Here is a 25,248-nt window from a genome sequence, read left to right as displayed (position 1 = left end):
GTTTGCGTAGCTAGATTGCATTCGAAGGTGCCTGAAGTTGCGAAAGTTGCGAGAGCGCTCGAGACTCTCACAGGTGCGGTTTTTCAGCGCCCCCCTTTGATTTCCGCTGTCAAGAGACAGCTTAGGATTAGGACTATATACGAAAGTAAGCTTCTTGAGTATGATGCGGATAGGCATTTGGTTGTTTTCTGGATTTCTTGTGAGGCGGGAACATATGTGAGGACACTGTGTGTGCATTTGGGACTTTTGTTGGGTGTTGGTGGGCATATGCAGGAGTTGAGGAGGGTCCGGTCAGGGATTCTCGGGGAGAAAGATAATATGGTGACTATGCATGATGTGCTGGATGGGCAGTGGGTTTATGATAATTATAGGGATGAGAGTTATTTGAGGAGGGTGATTATGCCACTGGAGGTGCTTTTGACTAGTTATAAGAGGCTTGTGGTGAAGGACTCTGCGGTGAATGCAATTTGTTATGGTGCAAAGTTGATGATTCCAGGGTTGTTGAGGTTTGAAAATGATATTGAGGTCGGGGAGGAGGTAGTGTTGATGACAACAAAGGGGGAAGCAATTGCATTAGGGATTGCAGAGATGACTACTGCGGTGATGGCTACATGTGATCATGGAACTGTTGCGAAGATTAAAAGGGTGGTCATGGATAGGGATACATATCCGAGGAAATGGGGATTGGGTCCTAGAGCTTCGATGAAGAAAAAGCTTATTGCTGAGGGAAAGTTGGATAAGCATGGGAAGCCCAACGAGAATACCCCAGCTGAGTGGTCGAGGAATGTTGTTTTGCCTACTGGAGGGGATTCTGTGGTTGCCAGTCTTGCAGCAGCTGCAGAGCCACAGCCTTCTAGTGGTGGAAATGTGGAGGGTGCTGTTGTTGAGGTTGATAAGAAGAAAAAGAAGAAACATAAGGATAAGGAAGATGATGGAGAGGAGGGGCGCAAGCGTAAGCTAGATGCGCTTGATGGTAGTCCTGTACCAGATGCTGTTGTTAAGAAAGCCAAGGTAGATGCTGCTGAAGATCTGCAGGTGAAAGAAAAGGCTGAAAATGTGGAGGTGGAACCAGAGAAAAAAGAGAAGAAAAAGAAGAAGAAGAAAGAGAGTGCAGATGAAGCCATGGCTTCTGATGGCGAGAAATCTAAGAAGGATAAGAAGAAGGATAAAGTGAAGGAAGAACCTGTAGCATCAGAAAATGATAAGTCGGAGAAAAAGAAGAAGAAAAACAAGCATAAAAATGCAGAAAATGGCGACTCTGCCTTAACTGCTGCAGTGGCTGGAAGTGATGATGAAGCAATTAAAAGTGAGAAGAAAAAGGAGAAGAAAAAGAAGAAGCACAAGGATGCTGAGCAGGAGTAGACCCGAGGATTTTATCTCTAGACGGCTTCAGTCAAGTAATGGTGACACTGCATCATGCTATATATCATCTGCATCAGAGTATAGCCATGGAGTTTTTATCTCTATTTGAGATACATTTTACGCCGCGGCACACTTTCCCCCAGTGATTGACATTGACCATGGACTTGGTTTAGCAATATGTTAGTTTTGAACTTTTTTTTCATGATGTGCTCAAGGTTTTGTATTTTATGAACTGGATGTTTTTCATTTATCAAAGTGGTAGTAATTTTGCATTGCCTTTTCCATAAAATATTTGATCTTCATCTGAATGTTGACATAGTGTTCCTAGTATACATTGGTCTCCATGACCACCAACATACAGATTTTCTTGCGTCTTGTCTATACAATCTATCAAAGAGTTTTGCCACATGTTGTAGGAATACATAAAAGGGTTCGTGCTCGATCATACCATACCATGAATTGTTGAATATGAAGTTGAATTTTCTATTTCAAATTCAGAATCCATTACATTTAATATAAAGAAAAAATTATATTCATTACTTTCATCAGTTGAGACATGTTATTTATGGACCATCATCTTCTTTGATTGCAAGTTTTACTAGAAGAAACTTACCATTTAATCATGACTAGTTGTTATGGTTAAAAATTATTAATTTGTATGTGGTTAAAATATTTGTCTTGATTGAAATTCTTGGCAAAAACATTTGCTACCGTTCATAGTCCTGACAAAAATAATTTTTATAATAAATAATTTAAATTTTTGCATCTATTTTTATTTAATCAGGATTAATAATAATATTTACCATGATTTTGGAGGCAAGAAAATTATAACCAATAGTAAATTTCATTCTAGTGACATTTCTTGTCTTTAATTCACTCAAATTAATATTGCAAATTAATAATACATAGGATCGTACCATGAATTCTTACAACTTTTATATTCCACTTTTTTCTTTAGATAATTTTCAAATTTAGTTTGTAGTATAATTTCAGATATTAAATTCCAATTGTTTTATTTATTTTATCCAAAAACAAAAACAAAAAGAGGCCCCAATTATCTGGAGCGTAGACCAGAAGAGAAGACCCATTTAAGTCAGCATTGTCATGTGCGTAACTAAAATCGTGAATTGACGAGATAAAGTTAGTCCAGAAACCCGATTTTCCATCTCAAAGGTAGAATAAAAAGACTGAGGGAGTCTCAACCTCTCCCCTGCTAGGGTTTTTGCAGCAAAAGAAGTGGGAAAAAGAGCGCAAGAAATTCTCTGCAGCAGAGCCCCAAAAGCAAGCGGCCATGGCGAGCACCAAAGTCCAGCGTATTATGACCCAACCCATTAACCTGATCTTTAGGTTTCTACAGAGCAAAGCTCGCATTCAGATATGGCTTTTTGAGCAGAAGGATCTGAGTACATGAGCAGAGCCCCAAAAGCAAGCGGCCATGGCGAGCACCAAAGTCCAGCGTATTATGACCCAACCCATTAACCTGATCTTTAGGTTTCTACAGAGCAAAGCTCGCATTCAGATATGGCTTTTTGAGCAGAAGGATCTGAGGATTGAAGGCCGGATCATTGGCTTTGACGAGTACATGAATTTGGTTTTGGATGACGCGGAAGAGGTCAACGTAAAGAAGAATAGCAGGAAGCAACTTGGGAGGATTTTGTTGAAAGGGGATAATATCACTTTGATGATGAATACTGGGAAGTAATTCTGGAGACAAGGTAATGAAGACTGATACTGCTTTTTTTTTTTTGCACAGCATCTTTACGGAAATTTTCCTGCGCTTTTGGTGGTGTCTGGATTTGAATTTTTATGTGTAAATGTTTGATGAAATGTCTCAATGGAAACTATTAGTTGCTCTTTATTTAATGTAATATGCTTATATACTAAGTATCCCGTCAGGGTGTTGGGGTTGGGAGTGGGGCTGGGATGGGGTACTAACTGGTGCAGCAGCAGGGAACAAAGGTTAGTCTAGGACCATGAATTCTTAATTATTCAGGCAGCTTTATTTATGCATCGATACTTGTGTGTTAGTTCTAGAGAAGTCACTTATAGAGCTGAAAATACAGTGGTCGACTCATGGATTGTTGTATGAAGAGTGATTTTAAATTTATTGAGGAAGAAGTATCAGATGACTGTATGGTTTTTAGTCTCCATCGGGTAGAATGGATAATCAGCCTTTACGTCATAAGTAGTGATGTAAATTATAACTTTTTGATTTTCAGACAGTGACTCAATATGTTCAGCCTTTGCGTCTTAAGTAGTGATGTAAATTATAACTTTTTTATTTTCAGACAGTGACTCAATATGTTCAGCCTTTGCGTCTTAACTCAACTTTGAGTGTTACGGGAGTGGATCATCTCTTCAGTTATCTAATTTGTTTGCACAAATGAGATGTTTATCCTTCAAGTCATGAAATGCTTGTGAATTCTTACTGCATCCTATTGATGGAAGCAATAAGCCTTGTGTGAAACCTCGTCTGTTTCCTTTGTCTCCCTTGTAGGGTTTTTGACTTGGGCTTCATTGTTGTTATTTTTGCAGGCGAAAAGTGTAATCACTAAACCGTAAAGTGGCTGGCTGTTGGTGGTTCTATGGGACTGTTGTCCCAACTTTGTACGGATTCAACTCGTTTAGGATCTATTTTCTCTTAGCCCATGTCTTCTATCTCACAACTATTGTGTATCACCTTATCCTGCCTTTTGAATATCATTACAAGAATTTGTAGTACTTGAAACTGGACATCAGGTAAATGTTTGGCATGGCCGTTGCAGACAGTTGAATATGTTGAGGGAGATGCATTCTTACTTTGGTTACAAGAGAGAGCTGTCATTGGTTACCTCAGAGATATGCATGATTTTGTTAAGCTTAGAGGAAAGTGTGAGATTTTTCAGGGATGCGGTCGGTTTTAGTTTGAACTTTGAAGTTACTTTCGTTTGTAATGTAGTTCTTGATGATGTTTGCAGGCTAAAGTAACTCGGTAGTAGAAAATTATTAGGTCATACAGCCATAAGCTCTTAAAGTTTATGATATGATATTATTAAAGCTGCCTAACTGCGTAGGTTCTGTGTCAATCATGAATTAAACTAGAACCAGTCAATTCACGTTCTATTACGGTGTCTAGAAATCTATCTACAGAGTGCCTTTATGATAAACACCAGATAATGGAGTATACTGCAATCACAGATTCCCTGCTTGTTTGCAATCACTGAAAAGGATTATAGCAGGGATGAAGCCTGTATGTTGGTCTGTTTAGACATAAATTTGTTGAGGATATTTCCATATAGTTCCAATCATATCACACCGCTGAAACTAATGAAATCCTCCCACCATCTTCTTTTAGCTCTACCATCACATGGCATGTTTTATTCATTCGTAGCATATTTCTGGATGGCAATCAGGATGGAAATGATTGCAGGCTTATTATTGAGATAAAGGTTATTCTGTATTTCTGCAACCTATGGCATTGATACCTGATTTCGAACTCTATAGTTTGTAATTCGATGCTAGTTTGGCCATATGCTTCTCTTGTTATTTGCTCAATCTATGTCGATTCTTTCTCAATGAACCCGAGACTAATGAGAGGACTTTGGTTCTAAAACAGCTACTTATATATATTTACGTATGTATTCCTCAGGTTGTAGTCTGTCTTGAGCATTATGCTAACTTCAAATGTCCTGGAAGTAAAATTTTCAAATTATTGGACATTGTATTTAGTAAAAAGGGGGTTAATTTTTTCTGTCAATAATTAGTAGCAAGTAAGAAACTGTGGATTTATTGTTTGATTTTTCAAGAACTTGAATCTCAGATTAATCTATATGTATTATAAATGACGGAAAATGTTGTGACAACCTAAAGAGTGAAGTCAGAAAACTAATATTTACATTTTCTTATGATTCCGAGTTATTCTTTTTCTTGTGAAGGAACTCATCACTTTATGTCATGTTGAATATTAGATTTTTTTTTTTTAAAAAAAGAACCATTAATGAGTTCTGTTGCCATGAACCGGTCCCGTTTAAGAGAATAATCACGAGTATAATAATACCAACATATTTAGTTAATTGAAAATATTTAGATAATAATTAAACAAAAAGGATTATCAAGTTCCTAGTCCGTCACCTGCTGATTTTATCATCTTCTTCGTTTTCCAATGCTACTGTACGTACTGGTGACTAAAACTCAAAATTTCTCTTAATGCCAAAGAAAATGAATATTTCAACTAATATAATTGAAATACGAAGAACAGAAATCTGGAAACCGAGAGATTACTGTGAAATAAAAATAAATATCAGTTGTTGACAACCCGATTTCCCCTATAATTCATTAGACTAATTAACATTTGAAATGTTTATATTTGCGTTTTTGTTTGTACAACACGACTTTATCTATACAGAGTTAGCAATTCACACTTATGCTTTCAACAATTGGGAAAAATCGATTAACATTACACTCAACAATATAAGCTGGTTTAGACACTATATTTTTATTATATGCGTTGGCAACTACTCTTGTTTTTTACGAAATCGGGAGATGCTTCACGTCTTTATACAATTGAAATTCTTTATATTAATCAATAAAAGTATATATATGTAGATAGTAATTTTCCCTAGAGATTACAGAGACAGAGGAGACCTTTTTACACGGGAAAAAGGGAACATTGTCTTATACACTCATCATCATGCTTATTAATATTGTTAGAAATTAAGGAAGATCGATACCATTAGAATTACATGCAAATTAGTGGAACAAAATACAACTCTTTCAGTTGATTCTATCATCTAATCATAAATTTTAAATTATATATATACATATCTATACACTTGTATATTTAATTTCTTAGCTGCCTTTATTAGTCACTATATTCATACATGGTCATCTTGTCGACTTCCTCTCTCTCTCTCTCTCTCTCTCTCTCACATAGACACACACGCATAGTCATCTTGTCTTCCCCTCTCTCTCTCTCTCTCTCTCTCTATAAAGGCAAGTTCCTCCTCCAGCCCACCATTTTCCTCTCCCACCTTTTATCTTCCCTACTTCACTATGACTGATCCCCACTCAAATCTCTATGCTCAATGGTTCAAATCCGACCCTTTTCACCATTTCTCCACTCCAAACCCTCCTCTCCACAATCCATACATCCACAACTACTACTCTAACAACACACACAGTAATCATCATCATCATCACAACCCACCTCCTTCACCTCCCTTGAAAGAAGCTCTCCCCCTTCTCAGACTCACTCCCACAAGATATGAAGACCAACATCAAGAACCCTCTTGCTCACTCTTGGATTTCCACAAGGCTAATAATGGGCAGAACCACCCTCCTCCTGATGATGATCATGATAATGGTGTCACAGTTGCACTGCACATAGGGTTACCAAACCCTAGTGCTGCTGATCTTGCTTCCATGGTTTCTTCTTCTTCTTCTTCTGCTGATCATAAAGAGGAAGAGGGTACTGATCTGTCAGCCTACCCCATCACTAGACTTAACAAGGGACAGTATTGGATTCCTACCCCTTCTCAGATTCTTATTGGCCCAACTCAGTTTTCATGTCCTGTTTGCTGCAAGACCTTCAACAGATACAACAACATGCAGGTACAAGGATTAATTAGTTTCTTCAGAGTTTTATGATTTTTCCTATATATATACCTTTCTTCCAAGATGTCAAGCTTCCAAGACAAGGAGAAAGTATATGGGATTCTCCTTCTCTTTCTTTTTTTTTTTTTTTTTTGCTTAATTTTTGGTTTAGAGGGTTTTTGTTTATTTGATTTTTCGCGTTTGTCCTTTTTCAATGTTGAAATTGTTATTGCATGGGATATATTATAAGGTTGAGGGATTGATTGTTTCCATTATGCAGTCTGGTGACTGATGTGATGAGAGTTTAGGTGAGATAGTTCACTTCATTTATGTGATGGAACAACTCAGGCAATGTTCCTTATGCTTTGATGTAAGTACTAGCAGTCTTTGAAGTCTGTGCTCTACAAATTGGTAACTGTGTTGAACTGAAACTTGAACAGTTACCAGGGATTCAGATTGATTTTCTTCATCATAAAGTCTTGAAAAGCCCATACCTAAACTTTCATCTCAAAACAAGACTTGTCTACAACTCAACAGTTGTTCACTTTGGAAATTGTTTCTCCATAGCTAAGCTATTATTCTCTTCTTCTTTTGCTTCCATTTTTTATTTTTGTTTTTCTGATGAAAGAGATGAACAGTAATTAAAACTGGGATTCACGGAGAGATTTCACTTTTCTTTTCTTACATTTAGAGAAGAAGAACAATCTCTTCCAATCAAAATAAACTAAGTTAAGAAAAAAGGCATAGTACTTTTTTGAAAGAAACTTGTAAGAACCACAATTTGCAGTATCAAACGAATCTTTGTATTATCTTAAATGGATCAATTACTGATCAAGGACTCAACGTGAAGAATACACTGCTCCTTCTTTGTCAATGGACTGACAACACCCCATTTGCTGCTTCAATTTGTTCTTTCTTTCTTTTTCCCATTCTTGGTTCTGGGCTGAGAATTTCAGAACTTTCCCACATTAGGTACTGATTCTCGATGGCAGTCAGAAACCCCCCCTTGTATATTTTCAGACAAATGTACTCCTTATTTTGCATTCTTGAACAGTTGTTGGACTTTGGTTATGTATGATTCAGATGCATATGTGGGGGCATGGTTCACAATACAGAAGAGGGCCAGAATCTCTGAGGGGAACACAACCTACAGGCATGCTTAGGCTTCCCTGCTACTGCTGTGCTCCTGGCTGCCGGAACAACATTGATCACCCAAGAGCAAAGCCCTTGAAAGACTTCAGAACCCTCCAAACACACTACAAAAGAAAGCACGGAATCAAGCCTTTCATGTGCAGGAAGTGCGGCAAAGCCTTTGCAGTGAGGGGGGATTGGAGAACTCATGAGAAGAACTGTGGCAAGCTTTGGTACTGCATTTGCGGCTCTGATTTCAAGCACAAGAGGTCCCTCAAAGATCACATTAAAGCGTTTGGCAATGGCCATGGAGCTTATGGGGTCGACGGTTTCGAAGAGGAAGATGAGCCCGCCTCAGAAATTGAACAAGATGATGATTGATCGATGATACGGAAAATAGAAGATCGATCAAGGGTTAGTAGTGTTGATTTGCTTTCATTTTTAGGCATATATGTGCCGATGAAACTTATGTAATTTCAGGCTCCGACTCAGTTTTAACACCATGTCTATTGTAAATCCGTTCTTGATTTCAACTATGGCCATGGCTTCCATTTTCACCGCTCTTTTACTGCATGCTGCTCAAATTATATAATCTTTTGAACCACTAAAGTTTGATGAGTCCTAGAATATTAATAACCATGATAACACCAAGAAACAATTATGACAACATTTGTTCACCTCTATCTATGTAGTAGAGCAAACAAGACATCTTTAGAGACAGTGGACATGGGAAACATGGCACCATAAAGTGCGGGAAAGTTTATGCAAAGCGGTCGGTCTGTTATTTTCAATACTGTTATAATAACATTTAAATTGAACACAAATATAGAACAAGGTATGTTTGTATGGTTGTGAATCTTATGATAGAGTTGATGAGGAAAACAAACAGTGGATGAGAATAATCAGACAGCCAAGTGGACATATGATGAGCTTTTCCAGGTGTTATGTCTTTGAGATGTTGTGTATTAGTCTTCTCTCTAATCCAAAAGAATCAAAGAAAGATAGATAGATAGGGGGTGAGTGAAGTGAAATGTGAGGGTACAGAGAGTATATTTTGGTCCTATAATGTAATAAGGGATCTATATATATATACATGTATATGTGTATATATAGGCTTTTCATGCTGCAAAAACACCAGCTTTTGGGGTGCATATGATGCCCTTTTGCTTTGGCTAGTGGGAGATAATAGCACTGGTCATGGATGGAACATATACCATATCTGCTGATTCACTACCTAGCTACCTTTATATAATGCGCAAGGCAAATTAATGATTAGCCAAGTGTGTGTTCTTGTGTGTGTTTGTGTGTGTGTGTGAGAGAGAGAGAGAGAGAAGCATTGTAATTATAATTGGTGATCACTAATTATAATAATATCTATATGATCATCATCCTACTTAATTATAATCTCCATACATGCTAATCAACTGCTTATAATTAATAAGCTTATTTCACAAAAGAAAATAAAGAAAACCCTTTTCAATTATAAAGATTTTCATGCATGGCTAATTTTACTCCTCATAATTATGCCCATTATTTTGCACAGGTGTTGTTTAAACACTCACAAAATAAAATATTAATGTACGTAGGTCTAATTAATTAAAAAGGAAACTTCAAACATTTCAAGCTATTTTATAATATTATGTTTCTTTAAACATGGGCGATGTGTTATTTTTCTTTATCTTTTTAGCTACAATTATTGAGTGTATTTAATTTCAAGTGTTAATACAGCTAAATTACTTTTGTTGTCCTGTATGATGATTAAACGGTCTAATTTCAAGACTTCGATCATCGAATTTTTTGAATTCAAAGGAAGGTTCTGACATGGATGAAATTATGGTCTTTTCAATTGAGATTTTACGGACCAATCATTCAATCAACACATAAGCAATGATTAAATTGTATTTTATGCTCTGTATATATATATATAGTCAGTGACATTATAAGGATTGTAGCTACGAGACTAATAATTAATGAATAATGGGTATTTAATTGTCAGCCCTGTAACTACATTTCTTAAAATATTACCCCTTGACATATACGCCGTAAAATGCAATTTACTTATCGCTTATGTGGTTAGGAGATTGATTGAATACTTGGTAAGCAAAATCCAATTTAAAAATCTATAATTTCATCCACATCAACAATGAAATAAAAAAATTCAATAACCAAATTTTATAATTTTACAAAATTTATAAATTACAGATATTTAATTATCACCCATATTATTACATCCGATCTTTAAAATATCACCTCATAACATAAAGAACATTAAATGCAATCTAGCCTGTTATTAATGTGTTTGTCATGAAATGAGGTGTATAAATTGGAGGGACATCATTGGCATTAAATGGTAGGGTGGGGAAGAGGTATGGGAATGAGGAGAGAAGTAGACAAGTTAAGCTGCAAAGAAAGATATGTGTTGGTTGAGGTTATATGCACATAATAGATCCCAACAAAGCACTGTTGCCACCAACAGTTGCCCATACAATACCACACCACACTCCTCTCTCAATTCTGATACCATAAGAAATAACACTGTACATTGAAACGACATTTCAATGACCCCTTTTGACTATGTAATATACCCTCTCTCTCTCTCACACACACACACTCAACATAATCAGATATATATATATATATATATATGTACTGTAATATCTTGACAAAAAGATTAATAATGTTGGGTGAGGAATACTATGAAGCACTAGTAGTACTAGCTAGCTAGGGTTTTTTGTTGTAGTCAAGAATTAAGGATTATTACCTCTGGTGTAAAACCAAACCCTTGACCCTTTTGGAGGCAGCAGTGCCCAGTTATTCCAAACCTCTGCTGAGTTGAATTCTATGTTACTTGCTGGTTGTTTTCATAATGTCCATATGTTTTTCACCCCACTTAAACCCTCCACCTACCCATTAACTCTTTACATGCACTCTTTTATTATTATGTGGTAAATTATATTTAGATCTACCAATCTACATTCTGGTTGTATAAATCATCCTTGTTTTTTCGTATAATTATAGAAATTATTCTTAATAATCAAAAAGTATAGATAATTTGTGTAATAATATTGGTATTTTGAGAGGGGTGCATGTGTAATTTTCTAAAAAGGAGGTGGTTTGTGTTGACGTTTTCGGCAGATGTATGTGTAATCCAAAAGATAGAAATGACATGAAGAATGCGTTAGAGAGAGTCCAATTATTTAGGATTAAATGCATCTCTAGTCCTATAATTATATACAACTTTGACATTTTAGTTTTTTATTTCATCGGGATTGCAAAATAGTCATTAATGTACCTTTTTCAATTTCTTGATTTAAGCACAAATTTGGATGAAAAACTTAAAATCAGCCGGAAAGCGGACAAACATTGCATGTGTCGATTAAAAATTCGAGCTTGTCTAAATTTGTTGTTAAATTGAAAATGTAAAAAATGTATGTGACTATTTTACAATCCTAATAAAATCACCAAGAAAAAAAGCTCTTAAGTTTCGTCATACATAATAATTAATGTTCAACATGTCCTATTTCTTTTTTATTCTCTTGGACCTCATTTGTTTTGTTTAATAAAATTACTTATTATGTATAATTATATATTTAATTTATAATATTAGAATCTAATATTAATATACGACCAAGTCTTATCTATCATGGTTTATGGGATAGAGTATCCAACCTAAGGGCTGTGATACACTATCCCATCTCAATTTAAAACGTAGTATCTCTGAGACTATTACTTCTCTTCCCTCTTTGTCCATTAATAATAAAATTATATTTGTTAATTTGAAACTTTTGAAAAATATTTGAGTTTTGATTAGTTATGAAATTTTAAAAAATTAATTTTTTTCATACTTTTAAAATAATTAAAACTCCGCTCCGCATTTTTTTATTTTTTTTATTAAATGTATATTTTGAACTTCTATTTCATACGAATGTAGAAAACATGGAAAATATTCGAGAAAATTTACTTTTTAAAAAGTTGTACCTCAATAAATAATTTAGAATTTCCTATTTTTTATAATTATTCACAAGATACAATATTAAAATAAAAATAATTTAAAAAAAAGTTTGCGTTTAGTCTTACTTCATAATATTTCAATCAAGATCTATGTTATATAATTAAATGAAGTATCACACATATAATATCTCAAATAAAAAAACATATAATAAAAAATAAAATTAATTATTATTTTATTTTTCATTCTATTTCATTTCATTACGTCTAATTCTATTACAAAGAACCCTGAATTCTTGTCTTAAAATCCCAATTTGGTCCACTTCCTAGCTACCTTTATCCTTTTCAATTAATTACATATATATATAATTATATATATGTGTGTGTATGGGGATGGACGAGGGAAGTGTATAGTATAATTGCATGGGGGGGGGGGGGGGGGGGAGGAGGAAAACAAGCAAAATTATGTATATATATATGTTTTTCTTTTTTAATTTTTATGGTCTGGGCCTGTATTGATATTCCTCTACAAAGGAGACAGCTTTGTCCCCCTCTAATTTCCTCCAATCACTCTCTCTCTCTCTCTCTCTCTCTCCATCCAGTTTTTCTCAATCCCAAAATCCCTAAAACCAACCCCCAACTCTTAGCTCACTTCACCCCAGATATTTAAAATTTAATTATAATACACACACACGCACACGTGTGTGTTTGTGTCTATATACATGACTAGGTTTGCCTAATTAGATACACGCACGAGTGGTCATATAATGTACAAAATTTTAATTTACTTAAATAAGCTATACTATACATTTATTTATTTATTATTGTTGTGATGCTTCTGGTGCTATATATATATATATATATATTCCTATATAAAATTATGTCAAAGTTGATTAATCTGTATTAATTATGGACACTTGTAATATATTAATTTTTATACAAACATCTATATATGACATTAAGTGTAATTATGAGCATAATAATATATATATATATTAAAATAACAAAATTCTCTGAATAATAATTTAAATAGTAAGAAATTAAATGTATATTAATTTATTGCAGCATGTTAGTACTCATCTAAGATAAATGTAATGAGAATAAAATTTAATTGATTAGTATATATGGAAGACAACTTTTGTTAATAGGGCCAGCGGTTGAGGAAAAGATAAAAGAGGTAAAGGGGAAAAATCAAATTTTTTGACTCATCATCACCTTTCAAAAAGAAGAATAATTAAACTATTTAATTAAAAAATCAATTATTATTACGTACCAAATTAAATACGATAAATAATTAGGACAGAAAATCCATATATATATATATATATAAATCGGAAGAAATTAAAGATCTCCTTTTGCACTTATCATTATCCATGAAATTAATATATAAACTATAAAGCTATCTATCTTTATTAATGGTCGGGAGATTCTCCAAATACATTACCCTATCTTTTTCATACCTAAGAATATTATTTTCTCTAGATAAAATCTTCATTCTGAAGAAAGCGAAAAATAGCATTTTTTTTGTCCCATATATTAACGACGGGTCTTTTTCAATTTCTTACGATTCCAAATTGCATCTTAAAAGTTGAAATTTTTTTCCTTACGTGCATTTTAAATCCAATAATGATCCAAGAGGACTATATAATATTAAAAAAAATTCAACTTACGAAATGCAATGTGAAAAATTCATAATAAATGAGACTAAATTGAAAAAAAAAACCCCATTTTATGACTAAATTATGCATGTATGGTCACATGGAATAAATAATTATCAATTTAATCCAAAACACATTCATGCTAACTTTTTTGTTTTGTTTTCCAATTTAAAGATCAAATGTAATCATGAATTTACGTTTTATTTTACGCAAAATGTGAATTGATGTACTTAACATCATTATGAATTTTTAAATTTGATTAATTAAAAAGTAAAAGGAAATAGCTATCTTTATAAACTTTTAATTAATTTTATTTAATTTCTCAATTATCATGTTGAGGAACCATTTCTTAAACTTAATCGATCTGCGTTACATAGCTGACCAATCATCAGTAGGACGAACTTTTGGACCATGACAATCTATATATACACCTTTTTTTTTTTTTGTGTACATCTTTAATTTAAATAAAATTATTAAAAAAAACAAAGTTATTTGTCAAAGTTCAAAAACAAAATAAAATAAAATAAAATAAAGCGAAAACTTTTCCTTTTGAAAAGAGAACTTTCACCAGTTTTTGAGTAGGATTCTTTTATTTATTTATTTTTCTTATAATGTCTCAGCTGGTGACGTTATACAAACGTAAAAGTTTGAATATCTCAACCAATTAAATTTCATCTTTTATATATATATATATATATATGAATATGATAATTAGTTAGTCAAGCGATTAATAATTTATTCACTCGCCTACAACAAACAAACTTTCAGAGATGAAATTTTTTACTTCTCTGAGTCTAATTTGTCCGTCTCTAATACGGAATTGAGTACCCGATAGATAATACAGTACTCTTACATACATCATATGTATATATATACACATACATGAGTTGTTGTACCACATAATTTTTATGTACATATAATAAATAATTTTTCACGTTTTAAAATATAAATAAAATATATAAATCGACACATAACGTTTCAAGAAAAAAAAAAGAACTAATTTGAAAATATTATTAACACAAAGAAAATAATGTAACGGTATCATATATAAATCGAGGTTTATAATTAAAATTAAATAGTCTTGTCTCTTTATATTAAATACATGTACATATATACACACACACATAGATTTGAGAATGTGATTCACATTCTGAAATCATGATGTATATTTACAAGAATAATTTACAGTTGATATACACAAAATATTATGAAATTAAAGTAAGTATGATGATAGGCATGTAAGAATTAATTGGGGGAGTGGTTGTGAATTTCAAGTCCTTCAAATTCTTGGAAAAGGCTGTAAGTACTGTTGTCCTCATCATACTCGATCGGACATGCCCATGCTCATTATTGCCCTAATTTCTCACCACATAATTCCCTCTGTCAATTGCACTGCTCAGGCAGTTTTTCAGATACCATTTTCCATGCTAAGATTGAGAGACTTCAGAATCTTCATTGTCTGCTCCATCATATACATACATATATATATCATGTCTTCATCTATACATATAAATATAAACCCTCTTTTCTTACCCTAAAACCCTTATTATGAACCCTTTCATCCTCGTCAAATGTTGGGTTTTTGAGCAATAACTACTATTTAAAAAGGATGTGTCTATAGCTATCACCGTTGTGGTTCTTTAGTAAAAGAATTGCAAAAGACAACTTTACCCTTAGAAAAAGGTTAAATTTACTAAAAATATAAAGGATTCATACGTTTTTTATACATGTCCGACTTGACCTGCCTGACCCAAATACCCAAAATCATAGATGTCGATACAGTGCCTATCCAAGGAACAGGGCCGCGACACGTGGCTCAGTGCAAGTTCATACAAATGGCTCCTATTAATAGGAGTTGTTCTCATTCGTAAGGTATGCATTTATTATCTTGACATTGAGCCTTGCAACTCCCGACTATTTAACTACTCTTTCTGCCTTAATTTTTGATGATAAGTTTTAGTTGGGGACTATCCAACAAGTCCAACCGTGTTATAGGTCTACCACTTACCAAGTTAAGATCTAAGAGTCGAAGAACGATCATACATGACTAACACTTGACATCCAAACCAATCACCATCTAGACCCAAACCAACCATAACTCCAAAAAAATACAACATAAATCATAACAATCTATACTACTGTAAGAAGGTTCGTGTTTGAATCGACCCAATTCTACAACTTATCTCATAAAAAAGAATACAATTAGTCCACTTGAACTGCCACATCGATTTTGAATGAATGCAATAAAGTGGTCACATATCTGAATTGGAGTATGTGATAATATGCTTTTTATTGGGGTAGTTTAGTTGCTTTTTGTTTCTCTCTTTTGTTCAATAGCTTTCCAAAAGTTGACAAACTGCACTTATGTGAGCTACCTTTTCTTTTCTTACTAAAGCTATATATATATATAATGATGATTAATTAGTACAACGTAGAGCGCTTTAATTAATTAGTTCCCATAATATTTTTCTTCCCTATAGTTGTTCTTTATTATGGTACCTATATATACATGTATAGATACATGTTGAGCACGTTACTTACATCAAAAAATTATATTTGGATCATTTGAATTTCTCATGAAGATAAACGAACAGCATATGAACGTATTATATACGTTATATGTATAAAATTATTATACAAATTATGAGTATTTTTAGAAGAATATTTTTCTTATACATGCTGTGTCTATTAAAGTAAAATGTAGTGTGAAATATTAATCTAAATAGATTAGAAGCTAAATGAAGATGCTTTAATAAGTCAAAATTTATTTTGTGCGTCATATTTTTTTTATCGTTATATCGATTCAATCAATATATTAATATATTAAAACCAGTAAACAAGAAACACAACAACTCTCGATTCAATCAATAAATTAATATGACTGTAATAAATTATAACAACTCATATAAAATGACACAAATACCCACACATTAGGACTGAAGCCGACTTTGAAGACGTTTTTATATGCCAAAATTATTTTGTACGTCAGATTTCGATAAACAAGTTTTTGTAGATCTACTATTTTATTTAATAGCCTTTCTGGGATGGGCTTTACATTGTTGATTGGGCCTTTCGGCCCAACTTATGATGGGCTTCGACGGGCCAAGCCCAAAATCCTTCAATACCCAAGCCCAATCATTATGAATTATGGACTATGAATTTTATTATGAAGATTAGCTGAACAGTGTAATGATGAGTGGGCCGACTATAGATATATAGACTCCAGCCCACCAGATGACTTGATTAGGAGTGGCAAACGAGTCGAGTCGGCTGGCGAGCTTCACGAGCTGACTGGACTTTCAGATTGACTCGAGCTCAAAAAAGTTCGAGCTCGAGCTCAATTCCCCCCTGCTTTTTCTATTTTATTTTATTTTTATATATTTTTTATTTTTTAAAATTTTATATATTTAATTTTATTTTTAATACTTTATCAATTTTATAGTCAAAATTTATCATATATTATAATTATTAATTATTATCATATATTATAATTATTAATTATTATCATATATTTTATTTGGATAATAATAAATTATGCTAACTTTTACTTATACATTTTAATCTTTATACAAAATAAATTTAATTAACAACTTAATAAATTATAATATTTTTTATAAAATTATTATTTAATATGACACCTATAAACTTTATGTTATATTTTAATATATATTTATATTGTATTATACTTTTTTTAAACTAACAATTAAAACAATTAATTAACTTATGATTTTTTTTATCTATTTTTGAGTTTTATATTTATATCAAGATACATACAATGCATTATGCAATCTATTTTATTACTTATAAATTATGTCAAAATTTAGTAATTTTTATGAATTAATTTAAAAATAATGATATTAATAATAATGACGATGGAATAATTTTAATTATTCTAATTATTATTTTATTATATATAATGAGATCAAAAAGTTTAATCAACAATTACGAAATCTTAAATCTAGGCACCTGATTTATACCAAATTTAAATATATATATATATATATATATATATATAACACTATGTCCATTAGATCATATCAGACGGTATGATTTAAAATTTTATGCCTGATTCAACGATACACTGTCTTGAATGATTACTCTTATGTTTCGAGTACGATATCTCGATATCCATATGTCCAATAAGTCTAAAACTTTATCAAATATATTTTTTTATAAATTTGATCATATCTAACGGTTTGATCTGGATTTTAATAACCCAATTAACCTATGTTGTTCAACAATATAAGATGATAATTACATCAATGTAATACTAACATTTATAAACGTATAAATTTATTGCAGATTGTGAACATATATGAATCTCAACTATAAAATATTTTTATGTATTCAAATGCATTATTCCAGATAATTGATACTTTTTTATAATTTTAAATTATTTAGTATGTATTTTTTTTGTTTTATTTTATTAATTGTATTGCTACTAAGCTAATTAGTAGTATATATATATAACAATAAATTAAAATATCATACTATATTTTGCTATATTTATAACATAGTATGCATTATGCGATCTATTTTATTACTTATAAATTTATGTAAAAATTTGGTGATTCTCATGATTTAATATAATAATAATAATAATAATAAAAATTTGGTGATTCTCATGATTTAATATAATAATAATAATAATAATAATAATAATAATAATAACAACAACAACAACAATAAATAAATAAATTAGCTCGATCTCGAGCTCATCGGGTAAGAATTAAGCACGAGCTCGAGTTCACAAAAAAAGGTCGAGCTCAACTTGTTTACACCCTTAGACTTGATAATAAAAAGTAGAGTAATTACAACAAATTTTCATAAAGTTTAGTATAATTATAAATATCTCTTATTATTTGAAAAATTATCAATACCCGTAATTTTAATGATCATCTAACAATCAGGCAAATCCATTAGTCTCTGTTGTATTTTCATTTATTTATTGTATTGAACTAACTAAAATACTCTTGTAAACTATAAATTATATGTGACACCCCCTCCCTGATCACATTCAATTACCCTAACAAACTCATAGTTAGCCCGACAATATTTATATCAACTGCAAATGAAAAAAAATACGTCAAACCTTTGCATTATTATATGTATGTAGCTAGAGCTTCCGACTTAAAATGACACTATTGACCACCTATACGGCTAACAGTTGGTTTAAGATTTATTTCCTGAAAAGTACGTGGCAAATAGTAAGTTGCCAACTCAGTAAGTATTAACTAATCTATCTCTCTCTCTATATATACACTTATTGGCACTTATAGTACATGACCAATTTCATTCTGCGACAACAATCGACTAGTATTCATTCTATAATCACGAAGTACAGAATTTCAATCATACCAATCAATTGATACTTGTCACACAATTTCATGGAATCACGAAGTAATAATATCAATAAACATGCGAAACCAATACTAAAATCAAACACTATCCACAACACAATTCATACGTTATTATCGTTTAATTCTTTTAATTATTAATTATTTTCTTTTGGCCACCACTTGACCTAATTGAATTATATTTAATGATTTTGCCAGCTCTTATCATCTCAATCAATATGATACAATCATTAGCATTGTATGTGATATCCTCACACTGGCCAAGTGTATAGCAATTCCAGCACAACCACATCATACCGAACCTGGCACCCCCACACCACCTCAGTGTTAGTTAACAACACCAGGATATTCCCCGCTACCCGAAATACTCCAGTACCCTTCGCGCCATGGTACCTAATTATATATTCATTTTTCGCATATCATATATCGCATTATCATGACAACATATAGCTCGTCATCAATCACAATCGTAAATTGTTGAATATGCGCTAGGTTAGGTAAATCTTTTTATCTCAATATTCATTCATGTTTTATCAATTCCATCTTTCCACTCCGTTCGACACTCATCTCAGTGTATCATTTGCACGATGACAACTTTACAATTTGATTCCAGTCAATCATCTAATAAAAACGTGTCACAATCATTTACAACAACTCTATCGTTCATCTTTATTCAAGGATCAAATCAAAGTATATCACAATTATTCACTTTATGTATCACACTCTACCATAGACAAAGCATATAACCACTATTTCACATGACAACAATGTAATCCAGTTAAATACACAATAATTTCTAATCAAGTTCACATATAAACAAGTGGATACATGTATATGGATCCGATTGTATTAATTGAACCACTATTTCTAACACAAGTATTTTATTATAGAACGCGACGACAAAATAGAGGGTTGAGCAGCTCCTTGTGTTAATTGAATTATTTTGAAATTTGAGGTAAGTATAATTAATTGGAGCTATATATATGTATTTACTTATCTATATGGGAACTTGATTAGAAATTGTTGTGTGATGGCCTACCCACCCCACTTTCATCATATATATATTTATTATATATAATTTTTATTTTAATTTTTTTTAAAATACTCATCACGTCCTATTTGATTTTTCGATTAATATAATTTGCTTCAAATATTTTTATTTGCCTTGTCTAGTTTTTTAAAAATAAAAAATATAATAAAAACAAAATAAACAATTTTAACTCTCTATTTAAAAATCTTATAATTTTATCAATAACTAAAAATTTTTTTATAATTTTTTAAATAATAATAAGAAATTTGTACTTATATTCAACCGTAATTATATTAAACTTTAGAATAAAAATCTAGAAAAGGGTCTTCAGACATTGGTCCAGTTGTAGCAACTGTCAAGAGTTCCAGGATTCTTTTCTCAGTTCTCCACCAAGATACTCTGAAACACGCAACAGACTTAGCCACCACAGAGCTAAAGATTCATGTGGGCCATCATCACTCCTCATTCTCCAATTTTCTTATTTTTTTTATAGATACACAGACCCAGAAACGTTGTTCCAAGAGACGCACAATCTCCATGGAGGCCGTGAGGTCGAATCTTGATTGTAATACTCTGTCAGCACTATCTCGGGTCTCCAAGTTTTCCTCAAAACCCACATCCAGACTGTTGTTTTCTTGCCCTTTATCGAGATCAAACACCTGGAGGAAGAGGGATTTGGGGCTGAAGATTGTTGGGTGTTTGGACCAGAAAAGGGTCGTCTCAGAAGCCAAGAGTGAATTTTTATTAGCTCTGAATGGAGATTTAGTTAAAAGTGTTGGTCGAGTAGTGCTTGGTTTTGCTGCTGCCGTGTCTTTGTGTTGTGATTCGCCGGCTTTCGCAGAGTCTCTCACTGTCGCTTTCCCTGTTTCTCACACGCGTGAGGTGATCATGTTTTTTCATGGCATTTTGCGGTTTTAGTTCATGTTATTACAGTTTAGTTGAGATTGTTTTTGGCAGGTGAATACTGTTCAAAGAACTCTAGTGGAGGCATGGGGATTGATTAGAGAGACTTTCATAGATCCAACTTTCAATCATCAGGGTAAGAAGAGAAAAAAGCCCCTTTTACAATTTATGGTGATAGGAAGAGAAAATGAGGTTTAAAGTTTGTGGTCTTGAATCATGACTTGAAACTATGATCAATACTATGTTTTCAGTTACACTCTATGTATGCTCCTGTTTGAGTTAATTTGTCTTGAACAGGTGAAGACTCAGAGATTTTTGTTGTATGTTTACTCGAAAAGCAAATGGATTAGAATCATTGTTGTAAGGATATGCTGATTTGAAGGGACCTATTTACAGATTGGGACTTGAAACTGCAGCAGACAATGGTGGAGATGTTTCCACTGAGATCAGAAGATGCAGCATACAACAAAATCAAGGGGATGCTTTCCACTCTTGGAGATCCTTTTACGCGCATAATCAGTCCGAAGGTATTACATGTTTTTTTGGACAAGTTTTCTTATCGTCCACGCATTGTTATCTATTGAACTGATTCTTTTGAGATTTGAGCTATAGCACATGATTGCAGGCTGAGGTCTGATGGCTACTTATTGTTATGTGCAGGAATATCAAAGTTTTAGAATAGGAAGCGATGGAAACTTGCAGGGCGTTGGCTTATTCATCAACGTTGAACCAAAGACTGGGCACCTGGTGCGTAGACACTTGATAATCAATCAGTTGATTCTTAGACACTTGACAATCAATCAGTTGATTCTTAGACACTGCCAATGCTCATGCATATTTTATTGCTCTAAGCCTCTGTTTATTTCGTTTCAGGTTGTGTTATCATGCATCGAGAACAGCCCAGCTGCACGTGCTGGTATACACGAAGGAGACGAGCTAATGGAAATAAATGGTACTTACCTGCTAAACTTCTGATGTTGTCAATACGCAGATTGAGGAGAAAAGAAGTTCAACACTTAGCATTGGATCAAACTTGAACCTAAAAATGATTGATTGACACTTTCTTCCGCAATATGTTGAAATAGGCAGTATTGGTATAACTTGTTATATTTTTATTTCCTTATGTTCTTTAATATTATCCTCTACTTTGTAAAGCAATCATCTTTTTCTTGAGACCATCAGGCGAAAGACTCGATGGAGTTGCAAGTGAAGCAGCTGCCCAAAAGCTCAGGGGACGTGTTGGAACAACTGTTACAGTAAAAGTCCACAGTGTGAGCATTGCACGCTTTTCTTGCATGGGATCATATCGTACTTTGAGATGAAAAATTTTGAAAATCGATGCTATTCTGAATCTCTGATTGTTTAACTTTGTTTTATTGTATTATCCAGGTTAATGATTCGGGAAGTTCGTGTATCAGAGAGGTATAGATCTAGTAATTCTGATTGATACATTAAGATGTCAATGTTGGTATGCCGTCAACTATAGCTCATTTGTTGAAAAATCTAATTTTCTGAAGGTTAAAATACCTCGTGAAGTTATTAAGCTTTCGCCCATATCTAGTGCCATCATTCCTCACAAAGCGCCTGACGGGCATCTTTCAAAGACCGGATATGTAAAGTTGTCAACCTTTTCTCAGGTACTTTCTACGTATGAAGTTTTCTTAAGCTATCTTTTCTCCACATGAGATTGAGAAAGATTATCAACTGTAGACTTTTTTTCTGAATATTATCAATCGGTAAATAGTGATTCAAGAAGAATTAACTTTGCCCTAAATATGACAGACTGCTGCCGTGGAGATGGAAAACACGGTCCATGAGATGGAGAGTCAAGGTGTCCAATCATACATATTGGATCTCAGAAACAATCCGGTAAGATTTTGTTTCTTCTGTTTGAAACGTAATTTTTCTTGTTTTCCTTTTTGTTAAGCATTTTGATTTCAGTAATGCTCATTCCTCCTTATCACTATCTCCAGGGCGGTTTGGTAAAAGCAGGACTCGACGTTGCTCAGATTTGGCTAGACGGGACAGAGACTCTAGTGAACACTATTGACAGAGATGGCAATATGATACCTATCAGTATGATCGACGGGCATGCTATAACACACGATCCACTAGTCGTCCTTGTAATTTTGACTTAAATCATTGTTTTCTTTTCTTAGATTTCATTCTTGAAACAGTATCTATAACTGTTCTTTTTTCTTCTGAAACAGGTGAACGAAGGGAGTGCAAGTGCAAGCGAGATTCTTGCAGGCGCACTCCACGACAACGGCCGAGCAATCCTGGTGGGGCATCGAACTTTTGGGAAAGGGAAAATACAGGTTTTTGCAACATCATTTTTACATGAAGATCATTTGCTACTCCTCTAAAAGCACCAAGAAAACTTCTTAGTTTAAATTTTTTTACTGCAGAGCGTGACGGAGCTACACGATGGATCGGCCCTTTTCGTTACAGTTGCCAAGTATTTGTCGCCAGCACTTCACGACATCGACCAGGTTGGCATAACACCAGACGTACAATGCACAACTGACTTTCTGAATTCACCAAAAGACTCATTCAAGAACGGGAACTCAGATTCTTCCCTAGAGACCGATTCTTGTATCCTGGTCGCCGAGCATCAGCTTGATGTTCAAGAATCCAAAGGCTCAGCTTCTTGATAAGTGATTATGAGGTAAACCAAGCTCGGTTTCAGCTTGATTAACCTTGAAGATAGCATAAGTTAAAAGCAGCTTGTAGATAAGTTTGTGAATATGTGATGTTAGCCTGATAGCAAAACTTATTGTAAACAGTATCCGGACATATTGGCCTTAGTAAGTTAACCAAAGGGCTTGTCAGAAAATCATCTCTTTGATGTAATGGACAGCATATGATGTTTCTTTATGAAAGGTTATCATCAGTACTTGAATAACAGACTGATGTCTCTTCAGTTAGTTTATCATATGTTAGCTTATTCTAATATTTTCTAATAAATAAAATGGTAAATACCTCTTTAACCAACATAAATATAAGTTGACAAACATCCGGACATCTAATTAAGATTGTAGGAAATGTTGACCTTTTTGCTTGAACTAACTAATTGATAATGTTTTCCACATTGACAGTTTCAATATCGATATCATTTACTATATTTTACTAGTATATTACAAAACATCGAAATCCATAACCTTCTTATTAGTCATGCATCATATCGCATCAGTACAATATTTCGACAATATATATACACGTATAAGAAAGACATAATAAACGACTGACAATCACTCCATCACACCAACAAAGCAATAGCCAAACGTATATACTATATGCATATGCATAGTAAACTCATGACTCAATGCACAAAACTCCGAATTCATTGAGAAAACAAAATAGCAATAAAAGAAAATAAAATCGGCGAAAAGATAAGCGTATCAGAAATTGATAGTCGGAAGGCATTTCCTGCATCCATCGCCGGCAAAGGCGCCATTGCACCATCTTGCGCGGTGACCGTAGACAAAAGTACAATCATCATGGCCAAAAAAATGTAAATGTAGGTGGTAAACTTGCCAAATTGTGACATGTTGAAAAAATCAAAACAAAATGTAACTTAATAATTTGGTAGGGTTGATATATAGGAATTTATAATGAATGTTTTGAAGGGATTTGAGATGTGAAATAGTGTGGAAAAATGTGTGAATTTATATATATGAATGATATAGTAGTAGTGGTCTAAATGTCTTAATCAAAATTCATTTCATTTGTTTGCTACCATATTCATTGCCTTTGGTGTGAAGGTTCATGGGATCCACAAATGTGAGATAAGGTAGGTTATGCATCTCACTCATGTTGAAATTTGACAAATATTGCTTCAAAAGTTTTTGTGGTAACATTAATCCTTAGGTATTCTTTTAATTATGTGTAGGTGAAAATATTTAGGTGTAGGTACTAATACTGGAATAAAATATTATTATGCAGCAAAAATGAAAAAAAGAAAAAACAAGTTATATTTATTAGAGTAAATTACATTGATATTACATGAGGTTAGGTCAAATATACAAATAATTCATATTTTTTCAAAATTATAAATACACCCCTTAAAATTATAACTGTAATTACAACTAGATCTTTTCAAAAACATAACTTATACAAATACTTTATGAAAAAATTACACTAACACCCCTCTGGGGTGTAGTTTTAAAGTTACAAAAGGTAGGAGCTAACCTTAGAAGGAGGTGTCAATATAATTGAACATATTTATTACTTTTGTTGATTTACATATTATTCTGAAAATATATTAGTTTTCTAGATATATGTGTGT

At 33.0% G+C, this 25,248-nt stretch overlaps 4 protein-coding genes across 4 annotated transcripts in view; all 4 read left to right on the top strand.

Moving 5' to 3' along the window:
- The window catches only part of LOC105159725 (H/ACA ribonucleoprotein complex subunit 4-like), a 2,179-nt gene extending 555 nt beyond the window's left edge, over nt 1–1,624 (top strand). Inside the window, 1 exon segment of the mRNA XM_011076901.2 lies at nt 1–1,624. This exon segment is cut by the window's left edge and continues 9 nt beyond it. Coding sequence (XP_011075203.1) covers nt 1–1,362 — 1,362 coding nt within the window. The 3' untranslated portion in view covers nt 1,363–1,624.
- Nucleotides 2,798–4,249, top strand: LOC105159724 (small nuclear ribonucleoprotein E-like). Its single transcript, XM_011076900.2, has 2 exons — nt 2,798–3,077; nt 3,898–4,249. The coding sequence occupies exon 1, from the start codon at nt 2,798–2,800 to the stop codon at nt 3,062–3,064; it is 267 nt and encodes an 88-aa protein (XP_011075202.1). The 3' UTR covers nt 3,065–3,077; nt 3,898–4,249.
- On the top strand, nt 6,248–8,621 carry LOC105159723 (zinc finger protein WIP2). Its single transcript, XM_011076899.2, has 2 exons — nt 6,248–6,951; nt 8,017–8,621. The coding sequence occupies exons 1-2, from the start codon at nt 6,394–6,396 to the stop codon at nt 8,443–8,445; spliced, it is 987 nt and encodes a 328-aa protein (XP_011075201.1). The 5' UTR covers nt 6,248–6,393; the 3' UTR covers nt 8,446–8,621.
- LOC105159722 (carboxyl-terminal-processing peptidase 3, chloroplastic) lies at nt 20,428–24,458 on the top strand. The gene is made up of 12 exons (XM_011076898.2): nt 20,428–20,939; nt 21,015–21,096; nt 21,357–21,487; nt 21,621–21,707; nt 21,834–21,912; nt 22,143–22,231; nt 22,350–22,382; nt 22,478–22,597; nt 22,743–22,829; nt 22,934–23,083; nt 23,171–23,278; nt 23,369–24,458. Exons 1-12 carry the CDS (start codon nt 20,595–20,597, stop codon nt 23,612–23,614), a joined length of 1,557 nt encoding a protein of 518 aa, XP_011075200.1. The 5' UTR covers nt 20,428–20,594; the 3' UTR covers nt 23,615–24,458.

The sequence above is a fragment of the Sesamum indicum genome, linkage group LG4 (assembly GCF_000512975.1).
Source record: "Sesamum indicum cultivar Zhongzhi No. 13 linkage group LG4, S_indicum_v1.0, whole genome shotgun sequence".
Taxonomy (NCBI): domain Eukaryota; kingdom Viridiplantae; phylum Streptophyta; class Magnoliopsida; order Lamiales; family Pedaliaceae; genus Sesamum; species Sesamum indicum.
The sequence above is the reverse complement of the archived record's forward strand: the minus strand, read 5'-3'. Positions and strand labels throughout refer to the sequence as shown.

Excerpts from the sequence above, each read along its gene's own strand:
- LOC105159723 (XM_011076899.2), top strand. The coding sequence starts at position 6,394 with ATGACTGATCCCCACTCAAATCTCTATGCTCAATGGTTCAAATCCGAC. Across the intron at positions 6,952-8,016 it reads ACAGATACAACAACATGCAG|ATGCATATGTGGGGGCATGG; the intron begins GTACAAGGATTA and ends TGTATGATTCAG.
- LOC105159722 (XM_011076898.2), top strand. The coding sequence starts at position 20,595 with ATGGAGGCCGTGAGGTCGAATCTTGATTGTAATACTCTGTCAGCACTA. Across the intron at positions 21,488-21,620 it reads CGCGCATAATCAGTCCGAAG|GAATATCAAAGTTTTAGAAT; the intron begins GTATTACATGTT and ends TGTTATGTGCAG. Across the intron at positions 21,913-22,142 it reads CGAGCTAATGGAAATAAATG|GCGAAAGACTCGATGGAGTT; the intron begins GTACTTACCTGC and ends TGAGACCATCAG.
- LOC105159724 (XM_011076900.2), top strand. The coding sequence starts at position 2,798 with ATGGCGAGCACCAAAGTCCAGCGTATTATGACCCAACCCATTAACCTG.